General features: G+C 43.8%; 1 protein-coding gene across 1 annotated transcript in view; it reads right to left on the reverse strand.

Annotated features, from left to right (window-relative positions):
* Positions 1–23,502, reverse strand: part of CDH23 (cadherin related 23) — a 1,814,588-nt gene that overhangs the window by 579,846 nt on the left and 1,211,240 nt on the right. Inside the window, exons 14-17 of the mRNA XM_029608940.1 lie at positions 20,977–21,041; positions 19,919–20,156; positions 13,705–13,810; positions 10,085–10,212 (exon numbers count right to left, since the gene is read on the reverse strand). Of these exons, the coding sequence (XP_029464800.1) occupies positions 10,085–10,212; positions 13,705–13,810; positions 19,919–20,156; positions 20,977–21,041 (537 nt within the window). The remainder of the gene's footprint in view (positions 1–10,084; positions 10,213–13,704; positions 13,811–19,918; positions 20,157–20,976; positions 21,042–23,502) is intronic.

Here is a 23,502-nt window from a genome sequence, read left to right on the forward strand (position 1 = left end):
CAATAAAGATCCAAAACCTTGGCTGAGGAGTCTTAGAAAGTACAGATTCATTTCCAGCTTACAACTCAATGGTTGCTACTTGGTCAGCGCATTTGCTGAAGGATTTCGTTCGTTAGAAGAAATGGTGGCGTCTATAAGTATGAATGATTCAATGTAAACCCCTGATGAAGGCATGTCTGCCAAAACACGTTCCATGCTGGGTGATTTATGAAGGTTATTTATATTTACTGCTTAGTTCGATGTAAACCGAGTTGATTTGATTTGTATCAAGAAAGTCGGTATATAAAAGCCTTTATTATTATTAATAATAATAATAATAATAATAATAATAATAATAATAAAGGCCTGGGTGGATTATTCTGAGTAGTTGTGAAGCTAAGTATTTTTTTGTGATTTCATGCGGGTTATTGATATTGGGCAGGAGATAAAAGAGAAATTTATAATATAAAATAAAGTTTTTTCTTGATGGATATACTATTTAACAACTTAATAAAACATATTTTTTGAGTGGAAGACAGTAAATGATTACAACTATAGTGCCGGTTGGGCTGATACTGCCTGGGGCCCATTGCGGACGAGAGACAGTGGATTAAAACTAAGGCACATTGACCTGATACCATCTTGTCTCCTTTAATTTTTTTGGTTAAAAATGTTTTGACTTTTTTAGTTTCTTTTATTACAGTTTTGGGAGATAGATTGTTCTCTCTCTGATTATTTCATTATTGATAAGAGTTTCGAGAGGAGTTGCTTGTTTTTTGTGATTTGCTAAATTAACTCTACATGATTTTTCAGTAGTCTACTGGTTTTTGTTGGGAGGAAGCTTTTTTATCCACTCTTCCTCCCAGTGAGATCAATGAGCACAGAAAAGAAGTTTTCATTTTTTTCAAGTCATTTTGGTGCCTCTCAGTCTGAGGGATTCTTTTGCCCATCGGTGAAAGAGTGGATACCATCGGATTCCAGACCCAGGAGAGAGAAGAAGCTGAGCCACCATACTGGGGCTCATAAACAGTAAACAAATTATCTACAAGATATATGAGAGAAGTGAGAAAAAAAGTGGAGCGTGAACGAGCAAGCAGTGGAATCCAGTTATTTGCAGGGAAGTCCTTTAGGGAGAGGAGAACCCATTCCTGTTTACCCAGGGAGTTTTCATATTTTATCCAAGGATAAAGATGGGATCCTGAGGGACAGATCAGGGGATCAAGATTCACAAATTCAGTATTTACAATTGCTTAATGGATATTATCTAAGACTTGTACCAAGTGCCATACTTTCATGTTTAAACAAATGATTCATTAGAGTTTATGTCCAGCTTCTTTACTGGCACGCTGAAGAGAACTGTATATTTAATGCTCAGGTTCTTAAAGGTTTATCCTCCCCCCCCCCATACAGAATCATCCCATTTGGGCTAAAAAAGATGGAGTAGTATTGACACTGCATTTGAAATACTGTGTACAGTTCTAGAGACCACACCTTCAAAAAGATGATGGAGCCTGTCCAGAGGATGGCTATTAAAATGAGGACAGACTTAAAGATCTAAACATGCATACTCTAGACGAAAGGCAAGAAGGGGAGATGTGATTGTAAAGGGGATGCCATTTTCTGCCACTTAAAAAATGTTCCTGCCCCTCACAAATGTGCAAGATGTGGTTCAGTTGGTCTGAGTGCCTCAGTAATGTTGGGGTCTCAATAGACTTTGCCCTTTGGTGATGTCAGAGAGAGAGTAAGTGTGTTAGGGGAGAGAACCACTCCCCTTTAGGTGGGGTAATTCAGAGCTATAAAAATCCCTGCTCCATGTGAGCAGGGGGAATCATTCTGGAAGGATTAGAGATTGATTTGGATTTGAATTCTAAGCCTTACAGTGTGTCTAGAGCTCTCTTCCCCAGAGGGATGGAGGTCTCCAAAGATGACAGATCCGATCTTTTGGAGCCGAATAATTTTTCCACCTTGTCAAGACGTGCCCAATGGCCCTTGGGGGTCATCTGGGCACAGATCTCACAACCGCGGATGTCATGGGATGCCCCCAGGAAGAGGACGCAGACTTTGTGGGGGCCTATGATGGACAAAGTACGGGGGCACTGGGGGCATCAGTGAAAACCGGTTGATGCCATCGCAAAAAGTACACGGCATGCGGTCAATGGTTGGCAGATACTGGGAGATGAAACCATCGGCGATCAAAGAACTTTCCAGATCGAGGAGAGAGGAACCAATAAAAAATATGAGGGACCCTATGTGATGTGGGAAGAGATAACATTTTTGAAAAAACTGTGGAAAAGAAGCACGAGCTCACGACCGCGAGGCAGCAGCTTCACGGAAAGGAAAAGACTGAAGAGGGGCCCCGCATGGACGCGTGATTAGCGGCATGCTGGGCATGCTCAGTGTGGCACATAAGTTTTCAGTGTTGGTTCCATCTTATGAAGTCACACATGTATGAGGACTACCATTCTGCTTGTGCTTGGAGAAATAGTGGCTGTTCCTTAAGTCTACTTGTTTAATAACAATTTATGAACTTCTCCTCCAGGAACTTGTCCAAATCATTTTTAAACTCAGCTATGGTAACTGCTTTAATCACTTCCTCCGGCAATGAATTATAGAGCTTAATTGTGCATTGAGTGAAAAAGAAAATTCTCCAATTTGTTTTGAATGTGCTACTTACTAACTTCATTAATATCCCCTAATCTTTGTATTTTTTGAAAGAGTAATTCACCAATTTACATTTACTCATTCTATTCCACTCATGATTTTATAGACCTTGATCATATCTCCCTTCAGACAACTCTTCTCCAAGCTGAACAACCTAAACTCTCTGGCCTTTCCTCATAGGGGAGCCGTGCCATTCCCTTTATCATTTTGGTCACCCTTCTCTGTACGTTTTCAAATGGAACTATATCTTTTTTTTTAGAGAATTATCTGAATTCTAGAAAGCATAGGACAAGTATGGAGGAAATCTGAGGGAGTGGAAGGGATTTTAGAGCTAAGCAGTTGCATTAATGGGCAGACATATGGTTTCTGTCTGCCATCATTTTCCTATGATATAAACTTAGCTCCATATTGAGAATTACTCCCATGACTCTTGAAGATCACCCAAGTCTTGGTTACAATTGTTTTAGAAGTCAAAAGTAATTCTGATGTGTAGATATTAAAAAGGAAGGGCCTAAGAACTGACCCATGAGATCTGCCTATTAGATCTGTCTTTATCAATGTGATGAATGAAGCGACAGTTAGAGATGAGTTCTCAAAAGAAGCATATCACCTGCTTATTGAATATTTTTTTAGGCATTTCTGGGTAAGTTCCACATTTTTAGAGCAGGAAAGAAATTAACTTAGTTGAGTACCTAGTTAATGGGTACTCAAAACTTAAAAGAAACCAAACTACATCCTAAGAGGGTGTTTGGTTTCTCCCTGTGAAAAGAGTATTTGGTAGATTCCTCTGGTATATAAAGTCAGGACACCATCTTAGGATGTAGATTCTTTAGTTTCTTCTGCAGAGCCAGTTTGCTCTGGCTGTTCTCTAATTTTGCTGTTGTTTGAGTTAATGCCTCCATGGAGCCTTTTAGTTGGATGGAAGGTTTTCTCCGCCCTTCCAATCCATTTTGTATTTTTAAAAATTGGTTTCTTTATGTTATGAATTGGTTTCTTTGTTATGAAAAACCCTTATATTACTATCACTGTTTAGGTTCTTAATGCAGGGGCTAGTGTCAATAGCATTCATTGCCTGGTGTGAATCAATCTCTTAATAAACATTTGTTTTATTTTTATTTTTTTAACTGGCTAATTTTAAGGTGATTACCAAAATACCCCAGAAATCTCAGGTTGAACAATACCAAATCAATGCAGTATTAATAAGCCCACACCAAATAATTTGTAGAATTATTTACTCTTTCGGATAATAGAAGGACTAGGGGGCACTCCATGAAGTTAGCATGGGGCACATTTAAAACTAATCAGAGAAAGTTCTTTTTCACTCAATGCACAATTAAATTCTGGAATTTGTTGCCAGGGGATGTGGTTAGTGCAGTTAGTGTAGCTGGGTTTAAAAAAGGATTGGATAAGAAACAGGATGCTGGGCTTGATGAACCCTTGATCTGACTCAGTATGGCATGTTCTTATGATGAAGGCAGCTTGAATTGGTTGCAACAGACTGTTCCTAGGTATAATCATTGGTCCAATTTGTCTAAACAGTTTTTTTTGAAAATTCCAATTGCTTTTCTTCACCCAGTGAGTACAAATTCTCAAATACACAGTGCTAATAAGCACATATTTCTCTTCCACTTAAATGGTAAGCTAAAATTCACTTATGTTTTAGGAACATTGCTATAGTCCAGAATCTTGCAAGCGATCAACCGTGTCTTACAAAATATTACAAAAGAACCGGATCTCAAGTCCCAGATCCCAACATCAATCCATGTTTTAGTGCTCCTGCATCAGGGCAGTTGTGAAGGTGTCACAGTCTCAAAAAATGCCGCCGGTTATGGTCCTCAATGTCACCGAAACATGGATTCATGTCAGGGTCTTGGACTTTTGTAATATTTTGTAAGACAAAGTTGCTTTAATTTTGAATTAAAGCAACATTCTTGAATAAGTGGATTTTTACTTACCATTTAAGTGGCAAGAGAAATATATGCTTAGCTGACATTTGGCAACCCTGAAAGACAATGCGATTCCAGAGAGTGAAGAGAAAAGAGAGAAGCAGCAGGAGCTAATCAGTGGGCATGGAACAAACGAACCCTAGCTGTGCCATATAGTTCTCCTGGAGAGGCTCATGGAGAACAGGCTTGGAGGATTCTCTTCCTTCGGAGGAGCGGTCTGAATGGATTCCAGCGGAGTAGGTAAAGTGGGGCCCTATCTAAATGAGGTACCCTTGAAGTTCAGTGGTAATCCAAGATAGAAAGATGTGTACCTATAGCACCCTTAAGAGAAAGGGGCAGTCTGTTCAAAGGGGCAAGGATTCAACTCCAAGACAAAATTCCCCTAACTGTTAAATCAGAAGCTAGCATAGCTAATAACTGAGCAGATTACTCTGGAATATATTGCATTTAAACAGAAACTAAGACTGTTAAACTCACTGCTTCCTGTGAAGAGCAGCCTGTTCAATCACCAGCCATTGGGAAATACAAGTTAGACTAGTTTGAGAACGACATTAGCTGAATATGTCTGTGTTTACTGACACTCAGGGACAGGATTGGCACATATGCCAAAGAGAGGATTATCAGCTTCACAAAGAGTGAGCTACACCCAAGGTCAACTACCCCATATGATAGCCCACTAAAGAACCCAGAGACTGATCAGGACAATCCCCCAGTATACCGAGTACATCTGACTATGCTGACTCTAGTTTACAATTAATTTAAAAATGTTGGTTATCATGAAAACCAGGCCCATTTATGGCCATCAAAAAAACAGAGTTTGACATTCCCATTTAAGATGCTGGCTTTTCTGCAGTTGATTCAAGTTCAGAATACAACCTTGGATGAAAAGTGTGTGGGAGACAGATCAGAATTTGGACTTGTAACACTGAGTTGCTGTGTCAGGAATCACAAACACTATCGACATTCATACTCAGGCCCAGGATCTAATGGCCTAGAATGGACGTTAATACTTATAGGTGAATTTTAAAAAAGCTGCTGACTAAAAACACCCATATATGTGAGTATATGGGTCGATCGCAAACAGCTCATATTTTAAAATTGGCAAAGTGTGCGCATATATGGATGTGCAACAGAAGGTGCGTGAAAAGGGGGTGCGTTGGGGGGGGCGTAGCGGGGCAAAGCCAACATTTACACGCATAAGTTGCAGCTCTCGTATGGCTTTTACCTGCGCATAATTACTTCTGCTATTTATCAGGTGTAATTCAGAATAAAACCCTTTATAGCCAAATACTGGCTGGGTGAAGGGTCAGGGTAAACTGGGGGTAAAGCAGAGGGGTCTGGAAGACCTAGAGACAGACTGGGCAAAGTGGTGAACAAGCTGGTAAAATTGGTCATTTCCTTCATGCGCCCATGTCACAAAGTCTGACTTGTGCGTGTAAAAGCTGACAAGTGCTAAGGAAAATACAAGAATAACATTTCCTTCTGTAAATGCTTAAAATTAGGAGCACACATCTGCGCAAATAGTCCTATTTTATAAAATGTGCGTGCGCTTGCGCAGTTGATATAAAATTCATGCGCGTATGTGGGCTCACGCCCACATACGCGCATATATGGATGCGTGCATGCTTCTTTTAAATTTCCCACTTACTGAGGAGTAGGGCATGAGCATTTTTAGTACTTATAAAAGAACTTACATAGAACACAAGAAAAGCCACGCTGGTTAAGATCAATGGTCTCTTGAGCCCAGCACCCTGTGGCCAATCCAGGTCAGATTCTAATGGGGAGATCCATTTCCTCACTTCCATAATTAACTGATCGTGATCCCTAAGTCTCTCTGCCTAATAACTGTTGTAACTGCCCTTACAAGGAGATCACACTTCCAATCACTGCTGAGCCCTGATCCACTCACTGTAGGTTTGGGGACACGGGTTCTGTGGTGAAGACAGGAGAACCCTGTAGGACCCTAAAGGGATCACATTCCAAAAACAAATAAGTTCATGCACCAAATGTTATTTTTGAAACAAAAACAGATTTTTACTGAAAAGAATCAAAAAGTCAGCATACAAAAATACAGCCTAGAATACAAAATCAAGACAGGAAACAGTTTCTTGCATTAATAAAAAAAAACACAAAAAAAGCAAGCACAGCTCCTTATACTTATTAAACCACTATCCACACAACACTGGACTCCATTATTAGTACCAAAAAGGCCTCTTGACTCTTCAGACCTTCAAAAGAATTTCAGAGAATATTCTTCTAACTCCCCAAATTACTCACTGATGGCTGGTTTGACAGGAACAAATCCTCTCCCTGATATCTAAAGGCTGGATCTCCTACGGATAACCCCAAACCACTTGCAAAAAAGGAACTGCCTTCGTCAGATCAAACAGAGACCAAAGCAGAACGAAGCTTCTATGCTGCCTCTCCCCAGACTCCTTCCAACATGTCTCCTGCTCCTCCCTTCATGATTCATGGAGTCTCCTTTTATAACTTTGGGACCCACCCTGTGGGGGGATTAACCCTCCTAAGTGAGCACTCTCCTAAGTGAGTACTCACCCTAAGCAACTCCATCAGACCTGGAAACTCTCCAGATTTGACCCGGGTTTAAAGACCCAACTCCGGGTCTCCGGGTCTTAAACATCCTCCCTGTTCTGTGTAGCTTTTTATGTAGGGTAAAAAATGGCAAGCACTAGGACACAGGGGATACAGACAGGAAGCCAGCGGGAAGAAGCCTCTCAGCCAGCAGCTGCTTCCTGCTTCTCCTTTCTGATTGGCTCAGGGTAGCATAAGGAGCCAATCAGCAGTGAAAGGAGGGAAACAAGGGCTGTACTCAGGAAAAGCTTCAGTCCTCACAGCAAGTATGCTGGCCAAGTGGGTAAAGAGGAAGAGAGACTGTGTGAGGATAATGAGAGGAGACAGCAAGAGAAGGAGGGGAAAAGAGTGTGTGTGTGTGTGTGTGTAAGAGAAAGGGCCAATGAAGAGTTGGGGGGGGGGAAGTAAGGATGAAAAGAGAGGGGTAATGAAAGTAAGAAGAGACCAAAAGGAGAGAGATGAAAGGAGGGGGAGGAGGAAGATAAAGGGGAAAAACAAAAACAAGGGCGGCAGGAGAAGGAGAGAACCCTGGATTGGGGGGGGGGGGGGGGGGGGAACCAGGAAGATAATGTGGGAGGAAAGTAAAAAGGAATGGAAGAGCGAGCATAGGAGAAAGAGGAGGCGAAACAGTGAAAGGAGAGAAGGTAGGAAGAATAGGAAAAGGGGAAAAACTGGAGCAGAGGCTAGAAAAGGAAGAGAAAGTATTAAAATATCTGCAGCTGAAGGAAAGAGAAAGAACTGAAATAGAATAGAAAAGGAGTGAGGACACCAGAGAGAAAAAGAAAAAAAAATAGAGGCAAGGGCAGAGAATGAGAAGCTGAGCCAGAAACACCAAGGTTGGAAACAATTTTATCTGCTAGAGAACATTATTTTTGTTGCGCTGGAGGTGGATCCTTGGGCTGAGGTGGTGTCAAGGACCCACAGGTCCCCACCGTTAGCAGGTGGAATGGGCAGAAGCTAGAGGCCACAGGAGCTTCACCTATACCAGCCCACGTTCCCCTCAGGTTGAGTCTTTGGGTGCTGGGGCTGGCAGGACGTAGGCGGGCCTCGAGATATGTAGATGAAAGCGGTAGGCTCAGCCCAGAGACAGCAGCCAGCAGGTGGCGTAAGTCTATCCCAGACGGGTTGCGGAACTGGAACCCAAGGAACAGGGAACGGCTGGAGGTGCTTGGGCAAAGAAAGGCCGAAGCCTCAAAAGTCCACATCCAGAGGATAGAGGCAGAGGCAGAGGCATCTCTGTCAAACTCAGATGGAGGCTGGCGGTCACTGGAAGCTGTGGTGAGCAGCGTAGAACTCTGGACAAGAGAGAGTCTATAGCAACGTTATCCGTAGCGATGGTCAGGGCGTGGAGAAGGCATGCGTAGTCAAGTGTAACAGTGGTCAAAGTATGGAGAAGACAAGCGTGGTCAGGCATAGCAGAGGTCAGGCTTGGAGAAGGCAGGCGAGGTCGGATGTAGCAGAGGTCAGGCTTGGAGCAGGCAGGCGTGGTCGGACATAGCAGAGGTCAGGCTTGGAGAGAGTCGTAAGGCAGAGTCAGGCAAAGCAAGGTCCAAATCTGTGAAGTCAGTCCGAAGCAGGGAACAAGGAAAGAAGAGGAAGCAGAAACCAGGAACAACGAGGAAACAGGAACACAAGGCGAGATGAATCTCAAGAAGCAACAAGCACTCGATCAACAGGGAACCAAGGAGACCTGGTGCAAAGGCAACGCTTAGGAGTGCTGCCCGAGCTTAAATACGCTGAGGGTGATGATGTCAGCATCCGGGTCTGCGGCCAGGTTCCCGCCGCGGGCCCTTTAAAAGACTTAGAGTTGCGCGTGTGCGTGCCTAGGAAGGGGTGCGGTGCTGTCGGCGGCGTCTCTTCGCGGAGCGAGCAGCAAGGCTTGCTTGGAGGAAGAATCTTGGCTGGAAGTCCCAGGCAGCATGGCAGAGGCACTGGCAGGGGCCCGAGGTCGGAGCCAGCGGCCAACTGCCGCCAACGACGGGGAGTTGAGCGCTGAGGTCCATCTGGGAAGGTGAGAAGGCCAAACCGCGGGCCTCCCACGGGCGGCAATCGTAACAATTTTTTTGTTTGATTTATATTCTGATTTTTGACACTTCAGGCAGGTTATATACAAGAAAGGAGTTCCCTAGGAGTTGGGGGTAAGAAACCCTAAAGTCTTTAGTGCAAAACCCATTTTGCTATATCCATGTGGAGAAAGGGCAACCAGAACTGTACATAATTCTGAAGATGCAGTCACACCATGGATCTATATAGAGGCAGTATGATGGTTATGGTTTTGCTTTATATTGCTTTCCAAATCATTCCTAATCTTCTATTTGCTTTTTTGACTACAGCTGCACTCCAAGCTGAGAATTTCAATGTATTGTCAACAATTACTCCAAGATCTTTTTCCTGGATGGTGACTCCTAATACGGAATCCAGCAGGATTACTTTTCCCTATGTGCATCATTTTGCACTTCTCCACATTACATTTCATCTGCCATTCAGATGCCCAAGCCTTCCTGCAATTCCTCATAGTCTGCTCGTGTTTTAACTATTTGAAATAATTTTGTGTCATCAGCAAATCTGATTGCTCATTGCTCCCTTTTCTAGATCATTAATGAATACATATATTCATTTAATATAAAAATGTATAGACCGCAATATCCAATGCTGTATGCGGTTCACAAAATGAAACACTGATCCCAGAACAGATTTCCAAAACTCTCTGCTGTTCACCTCACTCTACTTGTTTCTTATCCTTTAACCAGTTATGAATCCACAATAGGACATTGCCTCGTATCCCATGGCTTTGTAATTTCCTGAGGAGTATCTCATGAGACATTTTATCAAATGCTTCTAGAAATCCAGAAACACTATACCATGGGTTCACCCTTATCTACCATGCTTCTTTACATCTTACTTACAAAGACCTCAATGCTGACGGGCACCGTGCTGTTAAGAGATGGGTTGCCAGCATCCTTCGCCATCACTGTCAGGTAAATAACACCACTGGAGATTTGTTCATAATCCAAAGGTCGGGTCACAGATATGACTGAAAAGAAGGAACATTCAGGTGAGAAGCAGCTGGATCTGTGCACATGAACACACACTCTAAAGTCTGCTTCTTGCACTGCTCCTCCCTGCACTCGCCTGCACTGCTCATACTCCATCACAGGACACCAATCCCCTACCCAACTCTATCTATAACCCTTTCACCAGCCCTCTGTCTTCACCCACCTCCCTTTACCCCAGTTTGCAATTCTCTCCTTTCATCTCTCGCCTATTCTCAAAGTACAGCTCTCCCTTTATCTACAACCCTCCCTCCTCTCCCTCCACTCTCAACCTTCGTCTCTTTCCCTGTTGGTCCATTTTCCAAACTCTTCCTCTGTACCCCTTCCCACTCCTCTGAATGTCCACACTTTCTCTCAAGATTCAGACTGAGTTCTCTCAGTTGCACCACCCAGTATACAACACATTCCCAGCATGCCCCATCTCAGCCTGCACCTCTTCTCCTCTTCAGTTAACAGCCCTTCCTCCATAACAGCCCTCTTATTGCCTCTCTAATCTCAAACACTGCTGTTGTTTTGTTTTTTTTACTTCTAGTCTCTCTGTAATGAATCACAAATGCACCCAAAAATTCACATGAATACACAAATACAAAACCACTGATGTGCATACTGTGAAGGAGAAGTCCAAAAAGACCATCTTCTCTAATAGATGGCTGCATCCATAAACATCAGAACATGCCATACTGGGTCAGACCAAGGGTCCATCAAGCCCAGCATCCTGTTTCCAACAGTGGCCAATCCAGGCCATAAGAACCTGGCAAGTACCCAAAAACTAAGTCTATTCCATTATTCTATAGAAAATAATTAAGAAGTTTAAGCTCTATGAGGGCTTCAGCCCTGCCAGTGATGTTCAGAAGTAGCTCACAAGAGGTGAAAACCTTTGCAACCTGGGCTTTCTTGCTTGGTGGAACTATTTGAAACTGTTTTGATTTCTACTGATAATAATTTCTATAGTGCTACTAGATATATGAAGCATTGTAAAAAGAAGACAGGATTGTAAAGCTAAGAGGGAAGTGAGGATAGGCACACTGGATGAACCGTTTGGTCTTTATCTGCCATCATGTTTGATATTTTTATACATAAGATACAGTCCTTTCCCCATGGACCTTTCTATCATTCGTCTTCCTACTCCATAAAAGGAAGCACATGAATGTAATCCTGGCCTAAATTTGGAAGCCACAGGTATACTTTTAATATTACTTCACCTCTACTACTTAACCTCTACTATTAGTCTTGGGTGCATGGTTCTGCAGTACTTTTAGGTGAATGTGGTGAGACAAATATATAAACCTGAGTTCTGAGTATGATGTGGAGGATTCAAGTTAACAGAGGAAGGAGGAGTTAAAGACCAAGAGAACAGGACATAGCCTTTGTTCTAGGGATATTCGTTAAGGTCTGCTGGTTCTATCATCGTAGCAGGTCTCTCTTTTACAGTGTATACACATGGGCCAAAGGATTACTCCTAGGCGCTGAGGTCTAGTTTCTTATGAAAAGCACTGAGAGGAAAGGTGGACATCCCTGACTACCAGAAAAATTTTCTTCCAGGAGAAAGCTTGCGTTGATGAACTCAGGGATAAGTCACTAATGAGTAACGTCTGGCTTATCAATGAGGTCCAAGCAAAGATTTTTTTTCTATGTAGGCCTAATTAAAAAGGTGTAATCACAAAGGCAACAGATCTTTATGTAAAGAAATTAAACAAATGTAAGAGAAAAAAGAAACCAATCTGGTTCTTGTTATGACTGTCAGTTGCAGATGGCTGCGACCAGTTCAACTCATGACATGTGTTGGTCGCTCTCTTCTCTGGGTCAGCTCGCAGCCAGAGCTAGCCACCACCGCTGCATATATCCGGCTTTGCAATGCTCCTCATGGTGGCTGGGACACCGCCTTCACCCACACTGACTCTGGGCCTTCATAGGCACGTGCGCGCCACCAGGCCTCTTTTTAAAGGCCCAATGGCGGGAACCTCAGGGGTGTCCCCGACTGATGACATCACAAGGTCGGGATTCTTAAGGACCACCTTCGCCCCTTGCTAACTGACTTGGCAATGAGTTCCTTCGCCTAGTATTTGCTCCTGTCTCCTCGGATCGTGGTTCCTGCATCGGACCTGTCTTTGGCTGTGGACTCTAGCATGGGTATCCGCTCCTTGGGGGCCTGCTCACGCTTTACTTGGGGACTGACTCCTGGCTTCCCCGCTCCTCGGGTTAGCCTCTGCGCCTCTAGAGACCCTGCCTGCCGGCTTCCCTGCTTCTCAGGGTTGCCTCTCGGACCACCTTGATTCCTGGGAGTCAGCACCCCGTGCTTCCCCGTTCCTCGGGGCAAGTGCCTACATTCTATATAAGAAAATGCACTCCGTGCTTCCCCGCTCCTCGGGGTAGTGCCCACGTTCTACATAAAGTCTGTAGTTTGGGCTTCCCGCTCTTCAGGGCAGCCCTTGTTTCTCTATCAGAGATTCTTCTGTGCACAGCCCCGCTCCTCGGGGAGGCTTATGTCACTGCTTCGGAGATTCAACTCGGGCTTTCCCGCTCCTTGGGTCAGCCTATATCATCACACCAGAGCCTCGCTCACTACGCTGTCCCGCCCCTCGGGACAGTCTCTGCTGTACTCCACCTACAGTGCCTGTCTCGCGCTCCCCGCTCCTCGGGGCCTGCCAGCGCTCCTCTGTCGGAGGCTCTCGCTCTGGCACTCTCATCCTGAGTACTGTGGGTTCCCTCCAGACTGTGTCTCTACCCCACTCCTTGGGCACCCCACAGTATCCTCTCTGCAAGCTCCTGCGATCACGTGGCTGTGACGCAGGACGCCCTATCTCTCTGCTACTACTCACTGACCTCCTGCTACAGCTGGCCTTATATGGGTGGAATGGAATAAACAAATGGTTCCTAAAACAAGTTATATTAAAATCAGATCAAGTCCTCAGACTGTTTCCCTGTAGTAGCCCTATTATCCATACTGATACATGGACTGATCCTCTTGGCATGAGGCTCTGGAAGGAATCCCAGTAACAACAGGATGGCTTCCACTGTATACCCCATAGAAATTTTGATCTGCGGTACGTACATTTTAAATAAATAAATGTCTAGATATCTGTATACAAGCAATATACTTAGAAATCCGCATGAATGCATTTATAGAGCTTCTTTGAAAACTACATAAAACACTCTATAAATCTCCTTAATGAAATCTTATCAGATGAATCTAGGATATGAAGGACAGTGGAGCTAGTTCCAGTTTTGTCCTTTTGCAAGCCTTTTCTTTAGCAAAAATAGAAGCAGTGGACAAAACTGGGCCGAGTCTGTCCTGATAAACTGAGAGTTATCTGGTAAACCTGCAGTAAATGATTTGTATGGCTATTTTGTAGATTGCAAAACTATTATAGAACATTTAAAAACAAAACCATATTATTTGTCCTGGCATAGGATTGCCTCTCCCCTCCTTTCCATAGCAATATGTAGCAATCACCCGCCCTGCAATTACTCACCACCGTAACCTTCTGAGATACTGATATCAAAGAAGCTGCGGAAAGCTGAGGCCTCCACGATGCTGTAAGTGATCTGGTTATTTGGGGACGAATCTTCGTCGGTCGCCTAGAATGCACAAAAAATAAATGAACCAGCTGGCTATGCAACAGTCACACATATAGTATCATTCCCAGGAAACATGGCAGGGAAGAAAAGAGGAGGGGAATGAAGAATCTGCAGACTTCAGAACCAACTTGTTCAATTCTAGAGAAAACATAATAAGCAAAAAAACTGATCACTGTAAGGAAACCTATTGAATTCATTTCTAGCACAGTATAAAGAGAGGGAATACATCAAGCAAGCAATGGCACGTGGCACAAAGTTCAGAAAAGGATTTCAATGCATGCCCAAGAGTCTGGGGACAGCATAAAATATTCTTCAATGTCCCGATGCGATGAATGCTATTGCACTAAATAACCAAAGACCTTGCTCTAAGGATGAATCCTTTTCACTGTACATTTAACCATCTCAAATTTTAGCAGAATCACAAAAGCTCACACTGTGATCTCATCAGGAATTGCTGCTGAGTCTCAGCCATGCAAAAAAAAAAAAGATGTGCGACTGGCACTCCCACCAAAAGCAAGGAACGGAGTCCCAGCACTGGTAAGAAAAAATTCTTCTCCAATTGGGGAGGAAGGTTAAGAGCCAAAGAGAGAAGATGGGACAGGAGCTGGGGAAGGGAGAGCAAGAGTCTGTGGTGTTAGGAGGACAGGAGCGAGAGAGGTCAGCAGCATGGACGCACATTGTACATGATTATGGATAGAGTGAGAACGCCATGCTGTGTGTGATACAGGAGAAAGAGAAGAAGGGCAAATGTTATGTTCAAAATTATATATGTTTGTGCATGAAACCCCAGCTCCGGTGATCTCCATGAAGTTATGGGGCTACCACTCAATGAGAATATATCTGTCTTTTTTTTTCTCCCAGTTGGTGGATTCTGTGTAGGCCTTGGATGTTAACTGTTTTCTCTCCTTTTCAGTGACAATAAACAAGCTGGACACTGTTATGGTGTTCCAGCATAAAGCTTTACTGGAGAAATAGTTCAGACATGAAAATTTAGCAGGTGATACAAATCTCCAACCAGCAACTGAAAGCAGTGAATTTGTCATCTGTCCCTTCTTCATTGTTGGATAGACTGTGCAGTCTCCCTGGCTAAACTTTAAACATGGGATCCTCATTTTCCAGTTTGGGTTCCCCTTCACAATACCTGCAGATCCATTGCTTAATTTTGAACTCTCCTTTTTTCTCCTCTCCATCTCCCATGCACCCCGAGGGCATCTCCTTAGCCACGTGCTGTTTGTGAGTATCTAGCGTGGTAACTCAGATTCTCCTCTCATTTATACCACTGGGTTATTCATTCCTCCCCTGATTGCCAGGTGGCTGAGCACATTTTAATTCAAGGGGTGGATTATGATTTATGTGCACAAAAATTGTGTTTTGTGCACATTGGCACGTGCTCAAAAACAAGCACATTTATGTGCATAAAAATGCTTTCAGGGAAGAAAGCAGTTTTTGTGTGTGTAAATCATATTTTTTAGCAGGATAACTTCACCCCCCCCCCCCCCCACACACACACACACCTTTCATTCCACCCCTCTCAATCCCTCTTTTCTCCATCACCCACCCCACTCTTCTACAAATCTATATTGAAAAATATTCCAGAAGCCATGGCTCTGCATGCTTTCCATAACTTATGTTTTTGGGTTGTTTTTTTTTAAATAAAATGCTCCAGTCAAATTGTCAGAAAAATGAATACTGGGTATCCTAAGACACTCAGCCTATATGTGCCTTACAAGGCACCCAGGGCTTGCAAATGTATCTCGAGAACCATGGCCTCTGTTGTATTATTTCCTCTGTATAAGGGATACTGCATGGGGCCAAGTTTCCAGCCAATTTTCAAATGAAAACAATAAACACATTTTCAGTTTTCCTTTGAAAATTGCCTATGAGGTACACAGGCAAAACCATGCTGCTTTATTCCGCACCATCTGGATCTGTGGACAGCCAAACGGAGGTGGGGATGGGGAAACATCACGCATCAATTTGAAAATCCAAATATATAAGTAAGTGCTGGTAACTCTCCAGACCTAAACACCCGTGGGGACTGGTGCTTTTCAATCTGGTTGAAAGTGCGTGTGATATGAAAGCCCACACATAAGTTTTAGCTACTTTGATGGGAACAATTTTTAATCAGATTAAAAATTTAATCAATTTTTAATCTAACCGGGTACCCACTTCATTACCCAATTACATCCCTCTGAAAACTCTCGTCAGGGAGGGTGACTTGCATTACATAAATTACCCCAGTGCATGTTTGCTCTGAAAATTATTCCCAAGTCCACGCACTGACTCGCCTGCAGTTTGCAATGTGCAACTGGTGTACGTGATTTTTCACACACAGAGATCCCTATTCAGAAGCATTTAGACAGATAATGCTGAAGCTATCCAGCTAACTTCATATTTCAGCACTTAGGGGCTGATGCAGTAAAGAGCACTCAGCCTGGTGCGCAGGTCTACGTGAGATTGGGCGCGCGTTTTAGATGCGCTAGACTTGCACCCGATGCCATAAGGAGATCAGCGCCTCCAAAACGTGTGCCCAAACAAGTGCATAGCCGATAGCGCCCATCGCGTAAAACTTTCATGTGGACGAGGCTTTTAGCTATTACCCCCTCCCCCCAATGCAGGAAATCGCTGGGCACCCAACACACACACTTTTTAGTGCGGAAAATGTAACTCCAGACCCGGAGATAAAGTAGTCCATTCGCGAGTCGAGGGCTCATGAGAAATACAAAAATACGGTCCTCTGTGTATCCTCCTATTGTTGAGACACTTACATTTACTGCTTGCGATGTAGAAAAATAAATGTATATTGGCTTGATTTAAAAAAAATAAATAAATAAAATTCTTATGGCTGCACAGTTTAGACACCCATAGGAAGGGGCATTTAGCTAGGGGCGTTTTCAGCAACCTCAGCAAAAGAACAAAGAAATCGGCCTGAAGAGTGGGATAAAAACGGACGCTCGTTTTGAGCGCTTGTTGCAGTTGTCGGTGCCCGATATATTTGAGCACTGCGGACACACGATTCTGCCCTGAAGTGCCCTATTTTTTTTTTTACACAGCTCCTCATCTGAATACAGTATCAGGCACCCAGGGGATGTGGCTGCATGCGCATTAGGAAAAACAAGCGCTCAATACCAGCGCCTGTTTTCAGCGCACGTCTTATTGCCTCGGCCCCTCTGCCGGCTACTTTAGGGGCATTCCGGGGATGCAACTGGGAAGAAATGAGTTAGCCAGCTAAGTCTGGTTGGGCTAAAAAGCTGTCCTAAAGTTAGCCGGCTAACTTTAAGATAGCTGCACTATTGCATGCACTTCCAAAATTAGCTGGCTAAGTTCATCTGGCTAACTTTGCTATCTGGACAGTGACTGAATATAGACCTCATGCTTTATAAAATAAAAAATATGCATCTAAATCCAAACTCTGCCTCAACGCTGTCCCCTCGTCACCCTTTGGCATGCCTCTCTTTTTGATCAAAAAAGTATGCACAAAATCACATTATGTGTATACTTTTATGTACACAAACTCTGGGCAATTTTTTAATGTACCTAAACCTGTAATTTGCATAAATCAGGGCCATTTCTGGTGTGTGGTGTGTGTATGTGTGTGGGGGAAACTACTTCTTGTGCTTTCAGGGGCCTGGCGCTGTTGCATTAAACCTGCCTTTCCCCCTCCCAGCCGCGCTCTCTTGAACATGGCCCAGGTGGATGCCGTTCCTCCTCCTCCTCACGTAGCCCGTGCCAGGCGAAGAACTTTTCAGGGCCTAATTGGAGCCCAGGAGGTAAGGGGCATCCTCGTCTGCCAACCATCCAGGACAGTGGGGCAGACAGACCCAACGTTACAAACCCACTCCTGCTGCCGCTTGTTCCTCTGCTTCCCCCAGCATCCGGTCAGCTGATACAGCCATCAGGAGAGAGGGGAGCCTGCGGTTGACACAACTGGATTAGAAGCATTGGACCCTCAGCTTCCCTTTTTTGAACCATGAAGGAGGAAGAGAGAGGCATCTGGGAGGCGGAGAAGGAGCCTTTAAGCAGGGGACACAGGGATGTAGGTGTATACTGAGAAATGAGATTTGGCAGCGGTGGGGTTTGAGGGAATCGTGGTCATCCCAGACAACACTGAAGCAGAAGATACTATGGGTAGGTATGGAGAGGCCCTCCTCCCCCGCAATCTCTTTTGTGGGGGACCAAGAATTCTCTCCCACCAAGACTGAGGAGGGTATTTCCTCCGTACCTACAGTACCTCCCACTTCCTTCTCCCATGCTTCAACCACAAAGTGGAGACTTGTACCAGGCCCCGCACCCACCCTAGGGTCAGCTCTGGCATAAATGGTTCCAAAATTTGCCTTTATATGTCCACAAGAGACCCCAGGTTGATTAACCAAAAGGACAATCTGACTGGCAGAGTTACCCAGTTCCAGGAGGGAGATTTTAGGCCAGTCCTGAGTTTTTGTCAGCCCCATCTTGATGCATTGTGGTAACTTGCAGCAATGGTTCCAAATGTTGCTATCGGGATCTGCAAACACCACAATGTATTATGTATGTTCAAATACCAGGACTGCTCAAATGGTTGGCTCCTTAAACTGGGTCACCCGGCAGCTCTGGCTTGGGCAAATGCTTGAAACACTCAGCTAAGAAGAGCACGCTGATCAGCTGAATGTCTCAACATGTGCTGTCAAATGAGGAGGCTAGAAGTCCCAGTGCCCCAGTCTCTCTTCTCCGACAGCGCTATCCCATTACAGGAGACCAGGCTTCTCTCCCACCCCTGGCTGATGTTACAGATGTTCCCTTCCTCATTAGAATCCTTCCTTGCCACAAAATCCCGAGAGGATTTTCAGGAGGGTGCCCCAGTGATCTGCAGTGTAAAGAAAATGCACTCAGCTGCTGCAACCCTAGGTAGGGGGAGGAAGAACAACAAGGGAGGAGGTGGGAGAATTAAGAGAAGAGGATCACTGCAGGTTAAGACCCATTATAAGCAGCGTAGTTGGTTTCATTTCTCATTAAGGCATAATTGCCCCAATTTGTGACACCTAATGCTACCCTAGTTAATTACGTCCATAAAGGGTTTAATCACAGGAGCAGCCGCTGTTGTTCAGTCTAGGGATGCAGATGAGGTCCCTGCCACTTTAGGCAGGCAGGTGGCAGGGCAGGAGAGAGAGAGAGAGAGTGAAAAATGAAAAGAAATACAGATTATGTTAACATCATTTCAGTTACTCTATTTCCCAAATAAGTGATACTTTCTGCTTCCAAAGCAAATGAAAACATTTCCTAATTCGGAGGCATGGGATTGTTTTTCATTTCTAAGCCACCCCCTCCTCCCAAATTAATTAATACATATGCTTCCTATAATTACAGGGGAGGATTTTCACAAAGCAGCCGACATGCAGGTACGTTTGTGCCCACGAATGTTGTGAAAATTCGCCGGAACATACAAAGGTACCTGTGGTCTTTGTCCCTACTTCTTCTGCAGATGGCACTAAGCACTGCAGGGGAAACTATACGCAAATAGACAAGTGGTTTTGTCCCCCGACTGAGTTATACCCCTGTCAGTGCCTACATTTAGAGTGGCTAAGTCAGGTGGCTGAAATGTATCTGCTCTGAATGAGGCAATTTATTGTCACACAAGGGATCAAGCTTCTTAACTATGGTTAGGTGTCTTGATGCCTTTTGAAAATCGATTTCCATATACAGCATAATAAATGAATGGATTATAGATTATGAACGCGAATGTAACAATACAGAACACTTGATAGTAAATGAGCTTGAACATATTAAAAAAAAAGAAAGAAGTAGGAGTAAAGGAGAAGAGAAATCAGAAAACAGGAAGAAAGAGGAAAAAAACAGTGGGGAAGGAATGAATGAAAGGAAATGGGGATAAAGCAAGGCCAAGAAAAAAAGAAAGTACAAAAAGGGAAAGAAGAGATAAAAATTAAAGAGCCAAAAAAAGGGAAGAAAGATGGTAATGCAAAAGTGCAAGGATGCAAAATAGGAGCTTGCTGCTCCTCAGCCCTCACAGCTCTTATCCCCAAACCTCCCTCCTTGCTCAGATAATGTAGCAGCCTTGGTGTTTGGGAAGGTCGTGGTGGCAGCGGTGGGAGCATGGAACGAGGAGCTGCTTACCCTCAGGCGGACCACAGTGACCACAGAAGGTTCGTTTTCCCGTAGAGCCCCCAGATAGGACTCTTTTTGGAAAGTAGGGACATTATCATTGACATCCAAGACGTTAACGCGCACGCGGCCTGTGGTCTCCTCCCCACCACCGTCCTTGGCAATGACAGTCAACGTATACCGCTGGGTACTCTCGAAGTCCAGCCGGCCGATTAGGGTAATCACCCCCGTGTCTTTATCCAGGGAGAACCTAAACCAGAAATTCATGATTAGAAGTAGAGGGAAGTCACGAAATTGTATAAAACATCTTATAGTGGCACAGCAAAAAAATGGATTAACCATTGTCATTTTTCAGCCCGACACTGGACAAAAGGGTGCCCCAGTTGCAAAAGCCAGGCTTGGGTTGACGAGGATGACTTTGCTAGCGTGTTTGGATGTTCTGTGCAAGTGTGAGTTTGCATGCTGTCTGTGCTCATATGAGGACATGATTAGTGCATGCGTTTCAGGGCTATGAGGCCTGCCAAGTTGTTCCATATTCTCATGGAATTGTCTATTTGAGCCCCTTCCTCTCACATGCATGTAGCAGTTGTACAGTACAGTTTGATGTGCAAATGACACTAATATCATGTGAGCGGACTCATATACTGTGATGTGAAAATTTACTGTAGCATAAGCTGCAGTACTGATTTCTACTAACACCCTCACCACTTTTTATTAGAAAAACCCCCATTAAAATCCATATGTCGCAGTCACAAAATTCTAACAGTTCTAGAGCTGACACACTAAGGCAGGATAGGCAACTCTGATCCTGGAGTGCCACAGACAGGTCTGGTTTTCAGGATATTCACAAAGACTAGCATGAGATATATTTGTCTCCACTGCATGTAAATATATTCCCTGTATATTTATTATGAATGTTGTGAAAAGCAGGTCTGTTTGTGGCACACCAGGACTAGAGTTGCTTAGCTTGCACTAAAGTAGGGATACATCTAATGGAATAATAATTTAAAACAAAGCCAAATGGATCTATAGTGGACATTTCCCCAAGTAGAAGGCTCTGTGTCATTTACCTGTCAGGGTCATCACTGAAGAAGTAGTTCACCTTTCCAAATGTGCCAACATCATTGTCCGTTGCCTGCAATAAAAAGAACAGAAATTCAGAGGGTTAAAAAAAAACAGCCAGGAAAGGATAAACAGCCGGGCTGGCTAAAAAAAAACAAAACCCACCCATGCTTAGAATAGTGCAACCATTTGTAAACTTGGTTGCAAATCTGTTTGGATGTTTACCAATGGCAAAGTTACATTTAAAATGTTTGACAACATTGCACTTTGGAAGTCTGAAGCTCAACTGAAGCTAACTCAAAAGTGAGAAAACAGAGTTCAAATTATGAAGGCATTCTGTTTTCTCTCGTTTTAATTTTAAAATCATCTTTCCTAGAATGACGTTTGTATTTTCTTTTTTGTTTCAAAATATCAGATAAGCACAGTTGGAAGCCTCCAGTCAATGATTCGATCCAACTGACTGAAAGTTCCGAGCCCCTCATCTTTTGAACGCAGGCACGTGAGCACAACCGAAGGACATCAAACCATTCCTGTTCACAGAAAGCCGGCCATGCTTATTTTAATCAACAAAGCAAATTGATCCCAATTTTATCACACATCTCTAAGGACTTCTTTCCTTGTCTCTTCTTGGTAGAACAAAGTGTTATTTTATTTCGCAATCTAAGCTAATCCAGGAGCTGCTTGACACCTGATGAGCGTTATTAGTACTTGGGTTCAGCCTAAAATTGTTGGCAAACATGCCACCTTCTAAAAGAACAGGTGAGGCTCAGCCGAAAGAAATTACTGATCCGATTGGGAAGTCTTCCTTTGGGGTGAGGGACAGCCCCGCTGCATACAGTGGGATAGCAGCTGGTGGGTTCCACTGGGGGCAGTGGCGGAAACGTTTCGTTATTTTGGTATTTATATTCTGTTGCACACTACCCAGAGCACCTTAGAAGGAACCTGTTCCCAATAGCAAAACTCTTACAATACAAGTCACAGTTATCATGAGGAACCAGAAAATGTAAAAGTCAAGGATGCTTCACAATAATTTAATGCATGCTAACTCGGATACTTTGTACTATTTAAGTCCTTAATGGTCACGTTACTACTCTGACTGGCCTGAAGTCATGCCTGACTGGTCCGGTTCCCAGGATATCCCTAACACATCTGCATGAGGCATACTTGCCCATCCTGGAGACCCAAGGTATGCAAACCTAGCCCATGCATAGTTACTGTGACTATCCAGAGAACCAGAGTGGTTGGGCTAGCCTCCAGGCCAGGGTTGGAAAATACTTCTCTAGTCTTGTGCTCTCGCTAGGCTTGTGTGCAGCATACGTAATACCAAACAAGAGAGAGAGAGAAACCTGGGGCTGATTTAGCGGCAGTGTTATGCACCTCCATATGGAGACACCCAAGTTTGATTCTCAATGTGGCTCATCTGCTCCCTAGGTCAGCTGAGGCAGCATTTTCAGCCTGGGGGAGGGGGGAGGGAGCGACAGTCATTGTGCAGTTTAGTTTATTTTGTATACTATGCAACTTTTCTAAAACAAATTAAAGTGGTGATGCCTAGTGGCCAGATATAGGCCCATGACTGCAGGTTTTGGAAGGAGTCCTGGGACATGGCCCCCAGACAAGTACTATTCCTGCAATGAGAGGACTGAAGTACATTGGGAGCGAATATAAAAACAGGGGACGGAATTCCCAGGTGGTTGGGAATGAGGGTTCCTGGCACCAGATCCCAGCCTTGGTTTTGATTTTGCTGGAAGAAACTGTTGGATCAAAAAAACCTCCAAAGAGCCTGTGGGTTACTGCTCATGAAGATTTTTTTTTTTTCTGTTTACATTCTTCCTTTCATGACACTTCAAAAAAGACTTCATTCAAGCACTGTAGGTATTTCTCTATCTCCAGAGATCTTATAACCTGAAGGCCTGATTTTCAAAAGCATTTACATGCACAAAGCTGGGTTCTACTCGTGCAAATGCACTTTGCCTGTGTAAGTGAGCCCTTGAGTTGTCCAAAGGATTTACCTGTGTAGGTGCACTTGAAAATTACTCCATTTACCCCCTGTAACTCCTGGGGGAAAATCCCCTGTAAATCTGTACCTGAGACAAAGGAGCATCAGCAGGATTTGAACCCAGCCATCCCTTGCTCATAGCCTGCTACTCTCACCACAAGGCTTCTAAGCTACTCCTTCTTGCTGCTAGGGCTAGGGCACCAAACTGACAGAGATTTGTATCCATGTTAATGCATTTGCTTTCTCTGTGATGCAGTTAATCCAAAATTTTCATCTAGTGGGGCAGGGATGGGGGATGAGATACATTGTCCAAAGTTAAAACAGTAAAGTTAGATTATGTGATTAATATTACAGATGTTATGTTATGCAACCTGTGCAACAATCAGAACCAAACTTCCAACTTCAAGAATATAATTTTATTTAAATGCAGTTTATGAAAAAATGTCTGGGGGTAAGGGGTTAGCAATTTTCTCCCCAAAAATAATAGATTTATGCCACAGACCGTGGAAGTATCTACCAACACTTTTTTTTTAACGTA

The sequence above is a fragment of the Rhinatrema bivittatum genome, chromosome 7, assembly GCF_901001135.1.
Source record: "Rhinatrema bivittatum chromosome 7, aRhiBiv1.1, whole genome shotgun sequence".
Taxonomy (NCBI): Eukaryota; Metazoa; Chordata; class Amphibia; order Gymnophiona; family Rhinatrematidae; genus Rhinatrema; species Rhinatrema bivittatum.